The sequence below is a fragment of the Vanellus vanellus genome, assembly GCF_965231255.1.
Source record: "Vanellus vanellus genome assembly, chromosome: 6".
In the NCBI taxonomy this organism is placed as follows: domain Eukaryota; kingdom Metazoa; phylum Chordata; class Aves; order Charadriiformes; family Charadriidae; genus Vanellus; species Vanellus vanellus.
In genome coordinates, this window is record NC_138911.1 from 31,733,952 (window position 1) to 31,752,270 (window position 18,319).

The window sequence follows — 18,319 nt, forward strand, 5'->3', positions numbered from 1 at the left end:
ACTCTGGAAGGGTTATGACAAAATGTCTAGTCTGTTGCAGACATGGCCCTAGTTGTTAAGGGGTGTGTTTTCATGCCTCAGAAGCACACAATATGAGGACTATGTCCTTTGATCTTATGGTCTTTCTGACACTAGAAATGCTGGAGCGAAGTTCTTCTAAACTTTGGCTGGCTTTCTGGTTGCTCAAAATATACTGCAGGAGCTGCTGTAACATGAGATTGAAATGACTGGTTTGCCAAATTTGCTGGACAAACTATGGGGGAAGAGAAACAATAGAATGAGATCACCGTGGTGTATATGTTGCCTAACCCAGGGTCATGGGCCAGTGTGGTAGCATCATTTGTTCATTCAGTAGCTATACCACTACTGAAAAGATCTGTGTCCAGTTGCTGAGAGTCTGATCTTTTGGTGGCACTTTCTGCATGATCTGCTTCAGCAGTGTCTTGTGTCAGCAAGCTTTGCACGTGTTCAGGGAAAGTTTTTCTGCTTGTCCATTTTTAAACTAACCTTATGTCCTCTTTTTCCTAGTCTTGTTTGAGGGGGCAATGCAATCTTTCTTACTCTCTGCCCTGTCTCTTTTGGCAGACTCGGGGACCAGTTCTACAAAGAAGCAATTGAGCACTGTCGCAGCTACAACTCCCGGCTGTGTGCTGAGCGAAGTGTCCGCCTTCCCTTCCTGGATTCGCAAACTGGGGTAGCTCAAAACAACTGCTACATCTGGATGGAGAAGAGGCACAGGGGACCAGGTTGGTAGCATGTGCATGTATGGAGGGCTGGCCGTGGAGCCCTCATGGGGTTTAATTAATAGGAGCTCAAACCTGCTACAGGCCACACAGAAGAGAAGCTGCCTAAACCTCTGTGCCTGCAGGGGATTTCCTTCGGTAACTGCAGAGAGCTCATCCTAATTATTCTCTCTACTCAGAGAAGTGCCTGACATGGTAGTTTCTAAGGCTGCATCATTGTAGCTCTTTTAATGCTATTGATCCCAGTCTGTAGCAGAAGACACAATGTCCTGCTCTAAGCAGAACTAGAATTATCTTCAGGGTGGAGAGATGGAGGTGGAATTTTCTCAGATGAATGCGGAAAATAAGGAATTATATTGGGAAGGATATAAAGCTGGGGTAAAATATAGGACAAGTTACTTGAATATCAGTTCTGGAGCTGCAGTTTCCTCAGGTGCAGAAAGAAGTTGGTATATGTCCTTAAAAAGCTTTGACTAATGGCTGTTCCAAAGCTAAGTGAAACTCAAGGTAAAAGAACACTGCTATTTTTTAGATTTTGGTCAGTCTTTCCTTTGTTAGAGTAAATCCATCTGAAATCCCTGTTTGAAACACAAAGGACAGTCACCAGTTCAAAGACTGGAGATGTTACTTAGACAGAAGTTCTCCTGAACCCCAGTGGGAATTTTGCTAGAGTATGGCTAGAGTATGTCTCAGTATCTGACCCACCATTAGCTCAGGGGACAGGTTTTTTGGCAGCACCAAACTGAGTTTCTTTTTTTGGTTTTTTTTTTTCAGTGCAGACCAGAGAATTCAGGCAGGGAGGGGGCTAGGGTACACATGCCAGTTACTGTAAACCATACTGAAAAACCCCACAAAACTCCAGATCTGGAATTATGGAAAGGTGCAGCCTGCTCTTACCTCCTCCCCTGGCCAGTTTGCAAGTGGGAGGAACACGTAGGATATTTCCCTCCTCTCCTGGGGGAGGGAAACCAATTGCCACCACTGAAGAATGCTTAGCTGAAACTATCCCTCTCTCTTTCCTACGATATACTGAGGGAAGGATCCTTGCACTGCTCCTGTTTCTAAAATATCCAAAGTAGACTTAGTATTTTCTTGCAGTACTATCAGAAAACTCACTCTGTAGTAAAATGCAGCCACTTCTGGTGCAGGAGACAACAGGTGTTTTATCAGTGTTAAAAATACCCTGAGAATGTTTCAGCTGCCAAAACTACTGGGATAATCTGGGACCGCTGAATGTGGTTTACAAGCTGGGAGTTGTCTGAGGTTCTGGGCTAACCCTTCTTTTATAGGTTGCTTCATGACCACAGTTGGGTTTTTGTTTCAGAAAATTCCCCATTCCTTAGAGATTATGCTTTGGCAAAACTAGCTTTCCTTTTTCTTTTTTTTTTTTTTTCTTCTTTTAGCTAATCCGTTTACCCAAAGAATTTCTGTTCTTGTAGCATCTGGTTATGAGTAACGTGCTGCTATTTTTATCCTTTTGAACGCAGTCATAAGCAGGTATACATCCACTATATCCACAGGTAATGTTTTGGCAAGAGCATCTGCTACAAAGATGGACATAGGTAGTCTTGTATGGGTCTCATTGGTGTCTCCACAGTTACAGAAGACATCATTGTAACAGTCTTATGGCATCACACCAGGACCAAGAGGTCTTAACACTTTGCCTTTCTCAGCCACAAGTTCTCTGGATTACCTTGAGCAAATTCACTGTGCAAATCTTTCCTCACTTCTGATAGTGAACTCTGGGAGGTTACCCTGTAAAAGAGGATCAGTGGCATTCTCTTGCAGGGCTGCAGAGGGTACTAATGGTGGAACATTCTTCACAGAGAGTCTTAAGTGAAACAAGCCTCCTGCATCTGTATCGGCCACCAAATCTAATGCCTTTGTTATTCTGAATTAGAATAATCAGTGCGAAATTAAGCAGCCCTCCTCCCCCATATTTGCTCTCTTCTTTCTTGATTTTTATTAGCCCATTTAGTGCTCCCTTGGGTCTCTTTGCATCATCTATTTCTTGTAGTAGTATGGTGGGTCAAAGTATCCCTTTAACAGTTTTAGCATGCCTGTTTTCAGGCTGTACACAATGCATTTATGCCCATACTGAAGGTCTCTGAAAATTCTCTGCCAACCACCCTGGTGTCTGTCTTGGGTGCTGTGTTCACTGCCATTTACTATCCCTAACCTGAAAAACTGTATAAAGACAAATGGCAAAGCTTCAGGACCTCTTTTCACTCACAAAGGGCTTGAAAACCAGAGAGGAGAGTCAGGATCTCAGCCTATTAACCTGGTTTCTTGCTGTCGTCTTTGTTAAAGGAGTCAGAAAAATGCATCTCATGATAAACAGTTCAGGGTTAATTTCACACAGTACTGCACATAACTCCCTCCTTTTCCCCTCCTCCCCCGGCCTTTCACACAGCTTTGAGTTATGGCTCTCCTACACTAATGAGATAAACAACATAACTCACTGCAGGTTCTGCTATTTCCTCTATAAGCAAATGGTTGGAACTTTCTCTGGTTGCCCTATAAGGCACCAGAGGGAGAGACAACCGAGCCAGGACTGAAGACAGTAAGACCTGTATGTGCATTATTTCCATATGCACTGCAAGGTCAGCTGTGGAGGGGCTGGATTCAAAGTTCAGAATTGATCCTTTCCTTGTTGTTCCTCCTCTGTGTAAACCAAAGATCCACACTTCACATGAGCCAGCGCAGTGACAGATGGGGTCAGGGTGGAGAACAGAAGGTAGCATTTGATGGGTTTGGATCAAGTGAAGGTGTGGTGTATATTTTAAGTTCATTGGACGGCTGCATATTAATGAGCAAGGGTATTGTGAATAGGAACAGAGAACTTACCTCAAGGGGTGCAGAGGTGGATGTTGGATCATCCGTCTCTTATTGATCTATCTGCCACCTGGAGTGGGCTGTAGGTCTTCTAGGGAAGAGGCTTTCCCATCTCTCTCTTTTCAAGGATACCTGCTTTGTTTCTTGTTGGGCTTTCAGTCTTTGTTTTTGGCTTTCACTGTCCTGGCTGAATCCAGAACTGCTAATCATATAAGGGTGCTCAATAATTGAACCCACATTAACAGATACTCCCCCAAAACTGCAGCAGATCCTTGCTCCTCTCCATCTGGGACAAATGCTCAAAGCTGTGGTGCTTATTTCATTCAAATGACTCCTCTGTGGAGGCCTGTCCAATGGAGGGCTGATTCTCTGTCCTATTGCTTTGCTCTAGCAACTGCCATTTCAATGTTGTGAGCAAGTTCTTGCACAGGACCTGCTGTGAAAGGGTGAGGCTTCTTACCTCCACCTCTTTAATGACTCACATCAGAGCCAGGCACAACCCACCTCATCATAATAGCAATTGTTTGCAGTGGCTAATGTTTGCAAAGTGCCATGAAGAAGCATGTCCAAACACTGCAGAAGTGCTAGTTATTCACATTTTTATTCACAAACCACTCCCAAGTGCCCCACTCTGAAATGTGTCCTTCTTGGGGTGGGCGTAATGCCCAGCAAGCTGTGCAGCAATGAAAGGTAGGTGTGAAAAGTCCCAGTTTGGTAGCGCTCTGTGCCCCTGGTACAGCCAGGATCTCTGTGAATACTCCATCACTCGGCCATACCCAGGCAGTGTGCTGTAGGTGCTCTGTTTATGCACCAAGGTCTTGGAAGTTGGTGGAAAGTGCTGGGATCTGAACTGGCATTCTCAACAGTTGAAATATTTCAAACCAGGAGCTTAGGCTTCACTTGCAGAATTTGATTAGCCCATTCTGTTGAGGTGAATAATTTTGTTGTGATGTTTTGGGGATGTTTTCCCCCAAGTAACAGAGGTTTTTTTTTTCTCATTATCCTCATTTGGTTCAGTGAGTCAGTTTTGTTCCCAAGCTGGTATACTTTCCTGGCTGCTTCAGAAGGGATGGCTGAGAACGTGGGCCATCCTGCTGCCCTTGAGCTGTTCTGCTTTACTGGCACCACCTCGATGTTGTCCAGCTGTTCACTACTGGTACAGCGTCAGAGATGGTACGACCACTCCTGTCCTCTGTCTTATGTGGTCTTACCTGTTTTCTAAGGGCAATGAGTCTGGAATTGCAATTGCGCTCTGTATCCCCTTCAAGACTAACAGCAACAGCACAAGAACAGAAGAGTCAAAGCAGATTTGGTGGATGGAGGGGGCAGGGGAAGCAAGGGAGAGAATGGCATTCTTCCAACTTTTCTGTGTCTTGTTGGGTATTTCTGAGTGTCATGAGTATCTGGGGCAGTTGAGGATACTTTGAAGCACTTGGCAGTGTGCTTCTGTGTCCCTAGTAGTGATGCACGCACGAAGCCCTGCTGCTTTCTGAATACAAGCAAGCAAAGCATAGCTTTAATGTTGGCTAAGGGGTGTCTGCCAGGAGAGCCAGGTCAGCTCAGAAGCCAGCAATGCCAAATGTGATTCAATGGAGCATGCTGTAATATAAACATTACTGCTGTATCTCCTCCCTCATTCAGGATGTTGACATGAGGAAGTAATAATCAGAATGAAGAATCTGTCTTCAAACAAAACTCCAGAATTTAAGCAAAAATACAGAGTCCAAATAGCCAGACCTCATGGATCTTGGTTTGCTCTCACTTGGAAGACACAAATTTTCTGAGCTGCCCTGTGCATCAGGGCCTTATGATTTGCATGTCGGAACTTCATCTCTCGTCTCCCATGGGGCCTTCTCTGCCTATGGAGGAGGCATTGCCCCTGTGACCCAGGAGAGTCTGAAATTCTATTTACCCTGAAGAAATCACAAATTATTTATGTGCAGCTCTGGTTTCAGTGAGCTGAGTGAAGTCTATAAGCGAGACCTAGATTCTCTGTAGGCCTGATCCCAAGAGGTGCTGAGGAGCCTCAGGAGCACTGAATGCCTTGAGTGCATAGTTCTGCCTCACTATTTGCAGGACTGAACTGTCCAACGAGGAGACGCTGGAAGGGCAAGAACAAAGATGTTAGAGACAGTGCTTGTGGTGTACAAACTGAAATATGATTACATTTATTTTTTGCCTTTAATCTTCAGGCCTGGCCCCAGGTCAGCTGTACACGTACCCAGCACGTTGCTGGCGCAAAAAGAGGCGTTTGCATCCCCCTGAGGATTCCAGGCTGAAGCTGCTGGAAATTAAACCTGGTAAGTATTTGTTTGCCTCTCTCTCTCCTGTGCTGCAGAGCAGCTAGCATACATGCAAACCTGGCATTTAGACCTTTGGACTTTATCTTTGCCCCTCTCCAACCATTTCTCTTTGCATCTGTTGCATCTTACTCGATTTGTTCTAACAATAACCACCCAACCCTCTGCACTCAACTGTCCCTTGCAAAAACGTGTACAACTTGTATTGAATGCAACGGGATCTGAATTTACCTTCCATAGGGGTGAATCCTGGCCTCTATTAGCAAGTTCATAAGGATGTAAAGGATCAATGCATTACTAATTATTGCCTCAGTGTGTTACTAATACAAAATCTCACTCTGGCATCTGCCGCCTAATCTTTGTGAAAAAGACTGCTCTGTGTGTGGAACAGTACACTGATAAGATTTTTTATAATGGGGCTGGGGACCATGGGTGTGACCAGATTATAAACGGCAAATAGTAAAAATTAGTGAGCATATTCCACATTTGTATATGTGTGTATGCCTGTATGTGTACCGTAGTCCATTCTTTCATTCTTCTTGTCCTTGGTACGCTTCCCCCACAATTAAACTATATGAAGTGATAAGTCTGGATGCTGAATGAGTGACTATAAAGTAGATGCTTGCCGTCTTTGGGGGTCAGCTTTTATGAGAAAGAGGTAACACACGTACTCACAGCTGTATGTGGTTTTTCAGAGGCGAGACACTGTCAGTATAGAAAATACAGGAGAAAACCCCCAAATGTAAATTAAGAATATTTAAAAAACCTGTTTGACAGAAGAAGGTGTCTGGGAAATGAGTTACGCTCAGCAGTACTGATGACTTCACTTCTATGCAGTAGTTGGTGAAGAGACAGGAAGGGGCAATAGGGACAATTTCTAAACCCAGTGAAATCAGAGGCAAAATTTATGTTGATTTTGGCAGAAACCGTTTTTGAAGGTTCCCTACCTTCAATACAGGAGAAGTCAGCAAGCAGTTGGACAAGAAGAAGAAATGCCTGTAACCACCCAGTTGGAGTTCAAACCAAGGGCAAAATCTCAGCCAGCAAATAGAACGAGACCTCACAGCAGAGCCAGTCAGAAAAAAATGGTTACAATGATGGAAATGAGACTGGACTCTAGGAAGAGGTTGATATTGGCCCATAGAAATGTCTGCCTCAGACTTTGTGATGATGCAAACACGGTAATTTAGTAAGGTAAAGCAGTGGTGGAGTTTGACTCTTCTTTGTTTGCATTATGCTTCTTTGCTGTACTCACTGAATGCCAAATTAGTGCATCCTACATGCCACAGGGCATGAAAGGCAATTACCACAAAGTTATCAGATAAAGAGACCTCAGCATGTCTGTCTCTGTGTTGTTTTCCCTGCTATAAACATCTCTTCTGCATCTCAGGAGTGCTACTTTTGTTGCATTGCCAGTGGCAGCCAAATAAGGCAATTTATATTGCTCTGCCATTTAAATCTATTTTCCAACCAATTTCTATCTAGTGATTAACTTTCCTTATCAGTTACATCACAAAATAATTTCACTCCGTCTGTGCATATCCAGAATAGACTCACTGGCCAAAATGGGATTTTTCCCATCTCTTTAAAAGTATAAAACCTGTGGAAAACATTGGATCTCCATCTAAAGGTAGCTTTTGAAAATTTGAGAAAAAGATAGTGCAATGTATTTTCAACATGGACAGCAGAAATACTGTACATTTTGGAGGGGGATGCTGTGGTAAAGCCTGATGCTGAACCTAGGAACCTACCTTATGGTGACCTCTTTGTTCCTCAGTTAAACACTAGATGACTGTGCAGGGCAGGCAAAGATGTGGCAGTTTAAGATTCCTTAAGAAGCACACAGATGACAACTGTAGGACATCTAAAATAAATTTGGAAGAAATCTAATCTAAATATTCCATACCTTCCCTCCACCTAGGGCTTGGACACCCTAGTCATGGCTTAGAGCTGTTCTCAGCAGCTAGAGAGTGCTTGTGCTGGGTTAATATGCGCGTAGCTGATTTTTATATAGGAGGCTGTTGAGTTGGTTGTATGTTATATAACATATGCAAGCAATGCAATTCTACAACAAATTAGGGCTAAACTTTAGTTTTATTGTGTTCTATGTTTCTGAACTGTTTAGAAGTACTCCTAGTAAGACTGCCACTGTAACAAACACAGAAGGGGAGCTTAGCTCCTGAAGTTGCCAATCCAGCAGACAGTGGGATCAGCATCAAAGGGTGTGGATACTTGCTTGGACTGCACCTCGGTTTTTGGAGTGGCTTATTGTAGTGATAAGCTGTATCTAGAAGTTCCAGACTTCTGCATAATTCAGGAGACACATAGACCTAGGATTTTTGTTTCAGTAAGTCGTAGCTAGTCAGCAGCTGGTCAGTAAGTAGAATCAAACTATTACCTTGCTAGCAGTGCAAGGGTGTAATAAATCACTTGGTAATAATATAGCATTTATAGTTAAAACCTGCTTTTGCAATGTTGGTACCTTGCAGATTTAGGTAGTGCATGAGACAGCTGACTGAGTGTTTCGAATTTGGTAATACCGAAACCTCATGAAGAAAATAATCATGCTCAAATGGTCTCCTGTTTTTTGTAAAATGCAAGTGCACTATAATGTTTTTCCTGGGGTCAGTTGCTACTTGCTTCTTAATGGAACATGGTGCTTTTATTGTCCTGGTCTGTTGCTTTTATTTGGTTTCAAGTGGACGCGTTTGTTTTTAAGAATAGTTGCAGCCAAAGTTGTAAAGATCAGAACACTGGAATAGACATTTCTGATGCAGCCTTTAGATGTCTGTTTTCCTCTGCTGCTGTACTCGGAGTTATGTGCATAGCTTGATCTAGTAAAGTTGTTTGATCGAGGGTCTGGCAATGTTCATGTTAATACTATTTCTAAACATCCTCCAGCTCATCCAGCAGCCTATCCAATAGATATATGATAGAAATAAAGTGTTGCCAAATCTTACTTATGGTAACTGCTTTGGTGACAATACAGTCAGTATTATTACCAGACCTTTAGGATTTACACTAAGTATTCCTGACATTTACTTTCACATGGGCTGGTCTTCATCTTTCAATGGTACATTCATATCATCAGAACCAAGCATTATGGCTCAAGTGCAGCCAAGTTTTCATCATTGTGATGGATATGAGCTGTTACATGAGTCATTATAGTGTAACAGTCAAGAGTCATATGAACGGTGGTATAGATTGGAAACAAATCCCCAGTCATGGGCAATATATTGACATGTTGCCAATACTGTGATTTTCTAGGTACGGATTGCTAAAGTTATTAGGTGTTGATACTCTCATAATATTCATGAAACGAGGCTTCTCTTCAACCAAGTGTGGGCAATCCTGATTCTCTGCAGAACTGGTATTTGCACGGCACTTCAGTGTGGAGCAGTGGGAAGGCTGGAAGCAGCTCGTGCTTCCACACTCACTCCTCAGCTGGCAGTTCTCCTTCTGTCCAGGAAAAGAGCAAGAGCAGAGCAGAGGTCCTGTGCATGGGAGGTCTGTAAGTCTGGGATGGGTGAGGGGAGAGGGTTGGACTGGGGTGGGTAGCCTCTTCTTCCAGAGGAATGGGAGAAGAAGGAGAATTGCCAACTCTCCTACCAGCACCTGAACTGCAGGGGCCGTGAAGGTTCCAGCCCTCAGTAATATCGGAGCAGCTGGAAAGATGAGGGTTGGAAATAGAAGCGAGATCCCCAGTTACACCCAAGGCCCCTTGAAATTTTAATTGCTCCCTGACCTATATACATAATGGTTTTGTGGTACTGGGTGATATTATGATTGTGTTGGGTCAGGTATCAATATTGTGGAAGTGGTATTACCTACAGGAAACCCTGCTGACAGTCAGGTATTACCCAAGCTTTGCAACTATGCAGATGAGAACAGACAGGGTGTGTACAGCCAAAAACTCTGGTGGAATTTAAACTGGTCGTGTCCTACTTCAGTTTTACAAGACGGCTAAATATAGACATGTACATACATATACACAGAGCTTTTATTTCACATGCTATGTGAGTGTAAAGAATACAACTGGAAAGCTTTTGTCTCAATTCAGTGCTGTCCTTTGGTTCTGGACTGAAAGCCAACAGTGAGGTCTCACAACAGGCAGCCTTCCCACCCACTTGGAGGGTGTGGAGTAGAGTTTGTGTGTGCTGCTACTCTGATAAGAATGAGCTGGTGTCCTGTGCTAATGTCTGTCCTGTTACTTATCTCTGGGCAGTCTGCTGTTCAGCTGAACTACAGAAATGACTTTTTTTTTATAACCAGCTGTTGAAGAGGTGAAAGTAAACAAAAGTATTTTTCATTTGCTATGACAAACCACGGTAGAATTGTTTGAGGCAAGTACTGCTAACAGATTTTTAGGTGCCATTTAAACAATGCCTGATCTGGTTTTAATTTGACATATGGGATATAGTGTGCTTGTGGATGAATGAACAGAATCCTTACACATAAGCTATTATCTCTTTCAACCATCTCAATTTACCATGTAGAGACTGTGTCTGATTGTACAAGATACTGTGTTTTTCCTGGGAAGAGGTGAGTGCCCCAGCTCTTGTGGAAGATGCTCAGCATGCCTCTGGAGGTCATTGCTTTTTAAGATCGGGCACTTCAGCAAGATAAAGTTAAGATGAAATGAAAAAGCAAAGGACAGAATTAGCATTAGTATCATTTATATGATAGCATCTAGAGATTCAAGCAGCATGTTAGATCATCATGGGGGTCATTGTGAAGGCTTTTTATACTCTCTGCTATAGTCCTATATATACAAATATATATACACAAACACGTAGTCATATCTCACAGAATCTCCTACATTGGAAAAGACCTGTAAGATCACCTAGTCTGATCATTAAAACCAACGTATACCAATGTATACTGATATATACAACTATACAGTGTATTTTTATATATAGTTGTATATATGCATATATAGTGTATGTATGTATGTATATGTAGTATATATTTTACTATATATACAAATACATATATTTGTATAGTCCAAATATACAAAATATAGTACAGGAAATACTTCAATTCCAAAATGGAGAAATGAGCTACAAAGATAATAAACTACTTCTATGAGGGTTTAACTGAAGGTTTGTGGTAGAGCTGGAAATCGCACCCAAGAACACAGAAAGAGCTCAGTTCTGCTGAGTTCCATATTCTTTTTTCTTTCACTGGTTGCTATGTCCAGTGTCACTCAAAGATATTAGAGTCTAAAAATAATTCAAAACACTAATGTCATGAGAATTTCCTTTTATAATTTTTCTCAGATAGGCCAATTAATCTTGACTAGTTTCACTTTCAATTTCAGCAATTTCTACACAATCACATGTTGATTCTTGTTCAGTACTACAAGACAGCAGTGTCGTTTCACTATAAACACTGTAAGGAAAGGCACATTTTTTCTTAACAAAAAAGTTTTGCTGCCATTTAACATATCTGGAAACTTATCTGTGATTAAAGGTTAGGTTTCTGTTCTATTGTCAAACCTGCTGGTGGCTCCTCTTTACGATCCATTAAGACTGTCTTAGGATCAAAACTGGCGGAATAATTCTGGTGCCAAATAAGAGTACTTCTGTAAAATTCAGATGAATTGGATACGATATTCCTGAAGGGGGCTATAATATCAATGTATTGATTGTTCAGACTTCTGACAGGTTTTTGTAGATGTGACTTTACCAAAGATACTTTTGTGTAGGGTGTATTTTAGCTTTTTGAATTGTTCATGACTTTTATAAACATTTATGGTCATGAAACCTAGATTTGGGGCAGATATGACATGACAGCCGTCAGACAGGAGCAACTTTGTTCTCTGGTGACGTGGTCTAGATTCCTCATGTAAGATGAAGTTTAATAGCCTGTTATCAACTCTGTGTCTTTTGCTGTCTTCCCTCCAAAATCTTGACATTAAACTGTTTTTTAAAATCTGCTTTTTTTTCAAGCACTTCTGCATTCTTAAGTACTTTAGCTCTTAAAATAACTCTCCTCGTCTTTTATAATATATTCTTTAGTACTTTAAAATATCACCGATTTTAGGATTTTTTAAATTTTTTTTCTTTTCACGTGACTGATTCCACCTGCCAGGTGTTTAGTTGTGGTAGGATTGGAAATGGGCTCTGCGTATGTCTGCTTCTGTACTCGGGCATCTGCAGAAGCCGGCCGTGCTGTGAGGCCAGCAGAGGGAGCAGTGAATAATGTGATTTTTGCAAGGGCAGGGCCTGACTCTGGTTCACGTAAACTGAAGTAAGTCAGAAGTTACCTCTGCAGAAATGAATGGAGCTTTGTGGGTGTAAAACCAGGGGAGGAGAGGGATTCAGCCCGCTCCATGAGTCAACTTTGGGACAGATTTTTCTTCTGTAGCAGGAATAGCCTGTTTTTAAATTATTACTTATTAGAAACAGGATTTGGTTTTGGTATGTGGTGCCAAAGCAACAGTCCTGTAGTGTATTTAGGTCAAGTGTTAGGCAAATATTAGGTCAAATGTCAAATAACTCAACATCACAGAGTGTGGACGATGGTGAGCTTCCTATTTGAAGATGCTGCATGACCCATGTCAAAGAATTTTACTGAGTGATTCCACATGGATCCTTTCTGGTTGAGCTAGAACAGATCTTATTTTCACCTGTTCCCACCAATCTTTATTTTTGGCACCTCATGTAGAAGAAAACAAAAAAATACTTAACTTTTTATGACAGGAAGGGTGGATAATTTTCAGTTCTCATTTGATGTGTTAAAGTGCACATCTGCACGCTGACCATGCTGAATCCTGAGGTTGGTCTATCATGTACTCATATATGTCACATTTCTGTAGCACTCTGGAATAAAATGGAGCTATATATTGTGAATCCAAATCTTGCAGCAGGGATACTGGAAGGTGTTGTTTTTTTAGCCCTTTTTTTTTCTTCTTTTTTTTTTTTTTAGGGCTAGATAAGTAAGTTCAATGTGTAAGAAAAAGAAAACATTCATCATGGCTGTAGGAATCCCTAAACATCCCAACTGTTTTTTTCCTATAATTTCTCTAGCAAATTGAGAACCTCTCACGCGAATGGGGGGGAAATTTATTTTTTACCAGCTCTGGGTTTTATTTATACCAAAATAAATTCTGATTTCTGCTGGGCCTTCTCTTTTGGGCTTCTTATCCAGCAAAGTACCTAAGTATTGGCCTAAATTTAAGTAGGTGTTTATTCATCAGCTAAGCCTGCAGCTTACAGATGAGTCCATCAGTGCTACTGAATCAAAACAGTATGCTCCAATTCTCTACTAATCTTGCCTTCAGATTGTTCACAGCAGGACATGGCACCACAGGCAAGAGCTGCTGCTCTATGGCACTTACACATCTAGCTATGACTCAGGTTAGAAAAGGTGACTTTCTGTCGCCAAGAGAAAACTCATCAGTGTGGAACCACCTTGTAAATTAGCTTCTTCCTTTTACACAAGTATTTAACCAGACTCTATTCCATCTCATCCACTACCTTTAAATTCTTCCTACAATAAGGACCTTTGCTAGTCCAAATCTCTGGCCAGATAAAGTTTGCTTTCCTTTTCTTACATGGCACTAAGAATACCAGAGAGCCTGTCCCTTTCTGCATTCACTGACACTGACACTGAATCACGATGTAGAAGTCCTGCAGTGAAATATCTTTGTCCCAATGCCAGTCTGCAGTAGAGGTGCCAACCTCTGCATTTAATGTCCTGCCACACTATCACACACTGGCATCGCCTGTGCCCCATACAGGACTACACAGCACCAGGGCGAATGGAATATCTCTTTTTCTGTCAGCGTCTCAGTGTGTAAAATGGAGGTGCTAAAACATTGATCTTGTTTGTCTATCTCAGATAAGTGCCTAAAAGATAGTTAATAAATCTTTTTAGAGAGTTTGGGAGGGGTAGGGGAGACCTTTAAATAAAAAGGAATGTATGAATAAAGTGTGCCACTTGCCAAGCTTTCAGAGTGCCAATATTAAACATTTTGGCCATCAACATGAAGCCTTGCGAAACTGGTATGAAAGTGTACCAACTGTGGTGCAAAACCTGGGCTTATGTGTACCATGATGGTGATGAAAAACAAGTAATTTGTTACACACCCATATATACAAAGACACTCACCACAGGTGAATTATTGAGCCAGTTTTCACAAGGTTGGCTGTGCAGTGTAAATATTGGGAACATATCTCGAGTTTTGCACAGCGTAACTCTTCTTGCTTCATTTTGACCACAGATGAGCCAGCCTTCTGTACGTCATGGCTGCTGGGACTGGGATAACTTCTTCAAATCATGCACTGTTCTTGCTGGGTATTGTTATATGTGATAAGCTGCAAATTCTTAGACTAATTCAGCTTAGTAGGTTCAAGGATGTGAGTGAGTATGTATTTTCCCCAAACAGGATTTCATGATTTTGCAGGTATGGAAATAAAACACACTAATTTCTAGAAAAGCAAATAATATTCTATAAATAGTCCAGTCAAGAAAACAAAAACATTGTTTCTGCTGCTTAACTCTGCAGTCATGCTGGTAGAATTTACAGGATTAATTTTGTGTAAATAGTTTCTCTTTCATTTGTGGGATCTGGAACAGGTCACTACAAGTGTTTTGTATGTACGGTTTTACCAGGAGAACTGTGTTGGTTAGCTATGATTGCTCGTATGAATCACCTGGGATTACTCCTGGTGTGGCTGAGCCAGTTTGCATAATTAGGAGAAAGCTGCGTGGAGAAGCCACTGGGCTTTGGAACCTCTCTGGGTTTTGATCAAAAGCCCATTGAAGCCAGAACCCTCTGGCTGTAGTCATCAAGCTAAGGCAGAAATACCAACTGAAGAAGATAAGGCAATTTTGGAAACTCTTAAATCTCTATCTGAGTTCTCTGGGTCTCTTCCCTGAGAATGGGAACATAGGCTGCATGTGCAGTGACCCACAAATACAAGGCTGTTGTAATTTCAGAAGCAATGCAGCCACTTAGAGATGATTTTTCCACCGGTGTGTAGTCTCAGCTGTATTTAGTATATTTGTGAAAATAGAGTTATGATGACTTTGGAGCAAGGCCATTTTGAAAAATGTTTTGGTCGCTACAGCAGGCCATTAAATTGAAGGAAAGAGTTGTGCTGATGGACCCCTCAGAGCCTCTGCAGTGTGACTGGAGGTCATCTCTTGGGGGTTCATCTGCAAAAACTGAGGAAAGCTTGGATGGTTTGGGCAGCTGAAGTGGCATTGGCTTGAAATACCTGGGCTGCTTGAGAGGGAGCTTACTTGTGGTGCTGCCACCCTTTCTCTGTTATCCAGCCCATTGTTCTGCTCTTTTGCTTTTCTTGGCTACTGTGTGTTTGGCCTACATCTGGCTGCTAGGACGCCTCTTTGGGAAGAGGTTTTTCAGCGCGTGCCTCTTAAGCTGCCAAGGCCTGAGTGTGAATGCTGTGTCTCTAGGAGACACATTATTCCTACTGGAGAGGTAAAATGCAGCAGGATTTATCCCCTTACTATGAAATTAACATTGATGTTTGTAAGTAACCATCAGGATTACTTATTTCTGAAATAAACAGATTTAACCGTAAAAAGAGGGCAGTGCAGGTGAGCTGAGGATGAGGTTCTCTTCTTAGGGAAAAGGTGGCTTTGAAAGAGTGTTTTGGTGCTCCCCGAGGAGGCGTGGGGGGCTGAGGAGTGGGTTGCCCAAGCAGTTCCCTCAAGGCTTGTCAGGAGGAAGGGGTATGGGAAACCCTGGGGATGTGCCAGAGGATGATACCTGGAGAAATGCTGGAACCCAGCAGATTCGTTTCCCCCAAGGCTCAAATCATCAGCTCTCCAGCAAAGGGGAGGGGTGGCTGGGAAGCCGCCTGCCCTCTAGGAGTCTTGCAGCTAGAACTGAACCTGAATAGCTTTGCTGGCAAACCTCTGGGCACTTTTCTCAGTGCCGATGCCTGAAAAAGAATGAGCTGCATTGGCAAAAGGATTTTTGTGAAGCACAAGAAGAGTTTAAATGCAAGTACTAGGCACAAGATCCTAGGAAATGGGTATTTTTTATCTAATTCACTGCATCTATTTGTATGTTCATGTGAGTAATCCTGGGAGTTCTCTGGTAATCACATGAAAAAGGGTTTATAGGATCAAGTCCCCAGGGCTTAGTCTTGTAAGATGCCAAGCTGTCTAACCCCAGACAAGGAAAGCACCTGAACTTGGGCTTTAAGAACATGAGTGATCTTTTTGTAATTAATGGAACTTGTCACATGCTTAAAATTAAATCCACATGTAAAGTACCGGGTTGGACCAGACTTGCAGGTTTGGTACACAGCATCCTGCAAGATAGAGCCCAATAAAGTCACGGGGCTACCATATAGTAGAACCTGTGCACTGTTTTATAGAAGAAAATGTTAACAAAAAATAGCTAAAAGATTATGGAATATCATGACATTCAAAATATGATTTTTAAAAAACTTTTATTCAATTTTATTGTTCTCCTGACACATAGAAAAAGAAATTGTTTTGTAGTATGAGATATTATAAAATTTAGAGCAGGTGCTGTTTTCCTGGTATGTAATAAAAGGGAATGAGCAATAAATGTTAATACAAAGTCCAGTCTGAAATCTTACAAGCCAAGCTTCACAGATTTACCAAGAGTAGAATGAAGAGCACGATGGCTTCCCCTCCCACATCCTGCACCTCTCACGGCCTTCCTTGGTGGAAGTCTTCAGTCTGTCATTCCCATTCTCTGGAGTGAACATTTTACAGCCCCTTAATCATCTTGTACCTGAGAAGATGTTTTTACTAGATTACAATTAATTTCAATATTCTCTGCATTTTGCATTTGATTGCCTAATAGTCTTTTATGCTTGAGGATTCTGACACTATTGGTGTTTGCCATGGCATCCGTTCCCAATAATGGATTCCCTGGGGGAACGGGGGGCAATGCAATGTACGTTTGGAGAGGAATTAAGAATGGAATAGATGAATATGGCTTTTCTGTGTAATGTCTTCCAGACCAGAGATTTCACTTAGGATGCACTTGGAGCATGGTTCCCCTTAAGCAAACAAGGTAATTTAGGGCCCAGGACCTTAGCTGTTGTAGGTAAGTACAGTTCCATTAAAGACTACCACAATCTCCCTCAGCTAAAGCCATGGTTCTGGATGTAGGAGAAAGGATGAAAACTTTGCTCCTCTTGATGGAAATGATGCATTTCTGAATGCATGTGGTTGCCCTTCGGAAGTATGGGCTTCATGTATTAGGAACACATACGGTCATGATTAATATCCTATGCCTGTCCTACAGAGCTGTAGTGAAAATCCTTTTGTTGTTGACCTAAAATAAACAGCATTGTATGATGGGAGTAAAAGAGAACTTTTCAAAGCTTGCTCAGACAGTTAGAATGCTAAAACTACAGTTAAACACTTTAAGCAAGTGACTCATTTCTTTGTGTTTTTGAGAGATGGTGAATGCTTTTATCTTCTCATGATTTCATTGGTACAATGTCTGTGAATGACACAGTGACAGATATGTGCTACTCTGATAAAGGGAGGTTCATAGTTATAGGAATTTCTGGAATGATGCTGTATTTGTAAATGATGCTATGGGTAGATCTGCCATGTAATGCTCATTGCCTAAGTGACGTAGCAGCACGGCCAGGAGAACTGGAAACACAGAGGCTGCATCTGTGAGCAATGCTATACACCAGGACAGTATCGGCAAACAAAGACACTATTAACTAAATAGAAAGGAGTCAGGATTAAGTGCCTTGTGCCTCTGAAGCTGCTATACCAGGGTTGGCACTATAAATATACTTACAGTATATTCTTCCAGGGAGCTTTCTGTTGGTATCTGAATGGGCAAAATAAAAAAAATAACCTCTCTCTGCTAAAGATGATGCCCCAAGTACATCTGAACTCACAGCAAGTGCTACAGATGGAACCAGAGTGCATCCAACTTTTTTGTTTTGCCTTACAATCCTGAATCTTAATTAGTTCCCTACTGCTTTAGTACATGCACAACATTTTAATAGTCATAAGGACTTACTCCAATCCACGTTGCCATTTCCACAATTCACTCTTTCATACCAGTAGCAATTCTCTCTTCCCCCCTGCCCCCCCCCCCCCCCCCCCGGCATTTAGGAATAGCGTAAAGAAAACTAAATAGCCAAGCGTGTAGCTGTAGATTGATGAGGTTGTCACACCATTCTCTTCACCGTTTTCTTCCAACCTGCACTGTGCTCTAATAGATGGATGATTGCTGGGGGAGGGAGAGAGGGAGAGAGGGAGAGCAAATCCCACAGCCAGATGTTCAGGGATGGACAGAGCGACCTTCTCAAGGAACCCAGAGGAGTATAACTGTGTCCTTCTGAGGGAGAAGGACACTCAGGTGCCTCCGGCTGCCCGTGTTTATCTCTCTTTTCAAAAGGAGCACAAATGGGCTCAGCATGGCTGCAAGGATGGATGTTTCTCAGTGCATCGCGG

The 18,319-nt window shown here is 42.1% G+C and overlaps 1 protein-coding gene across 3 annotated transcripts in view; it reads left to right on the plus strand.

The window, feature by feature from the left end:
- Positions 1 to 18,319, plus strand: part of DPF3 (double PHD fingers 3) — a gene marked incomplete at both ends in the record, with an annotated part of 164,595 nt that overhangs the window by 71,928 nt on the left and 74,348 nt on the right. For 2 of the 3 annotated variants that reach the window (XM_082485083.1, XM_082485084.1), the window contains 2 exons: positions 586 to 746; positions 5,771 to 5,878. In XM_082485083.1, coding sequence (XP_082341209.1) covers positions 586 to 746; positions 5,771 to 5,878 — 269 coding nt within the window. Of the gene's footprint in view, positions 1 to 585; positions 747 to 5,770; positions 5,908 to 18,319 lie in introns of all 3 variants that reach the window. The other variant, XM_082485082.1, reaches the window with a different exon arrangement.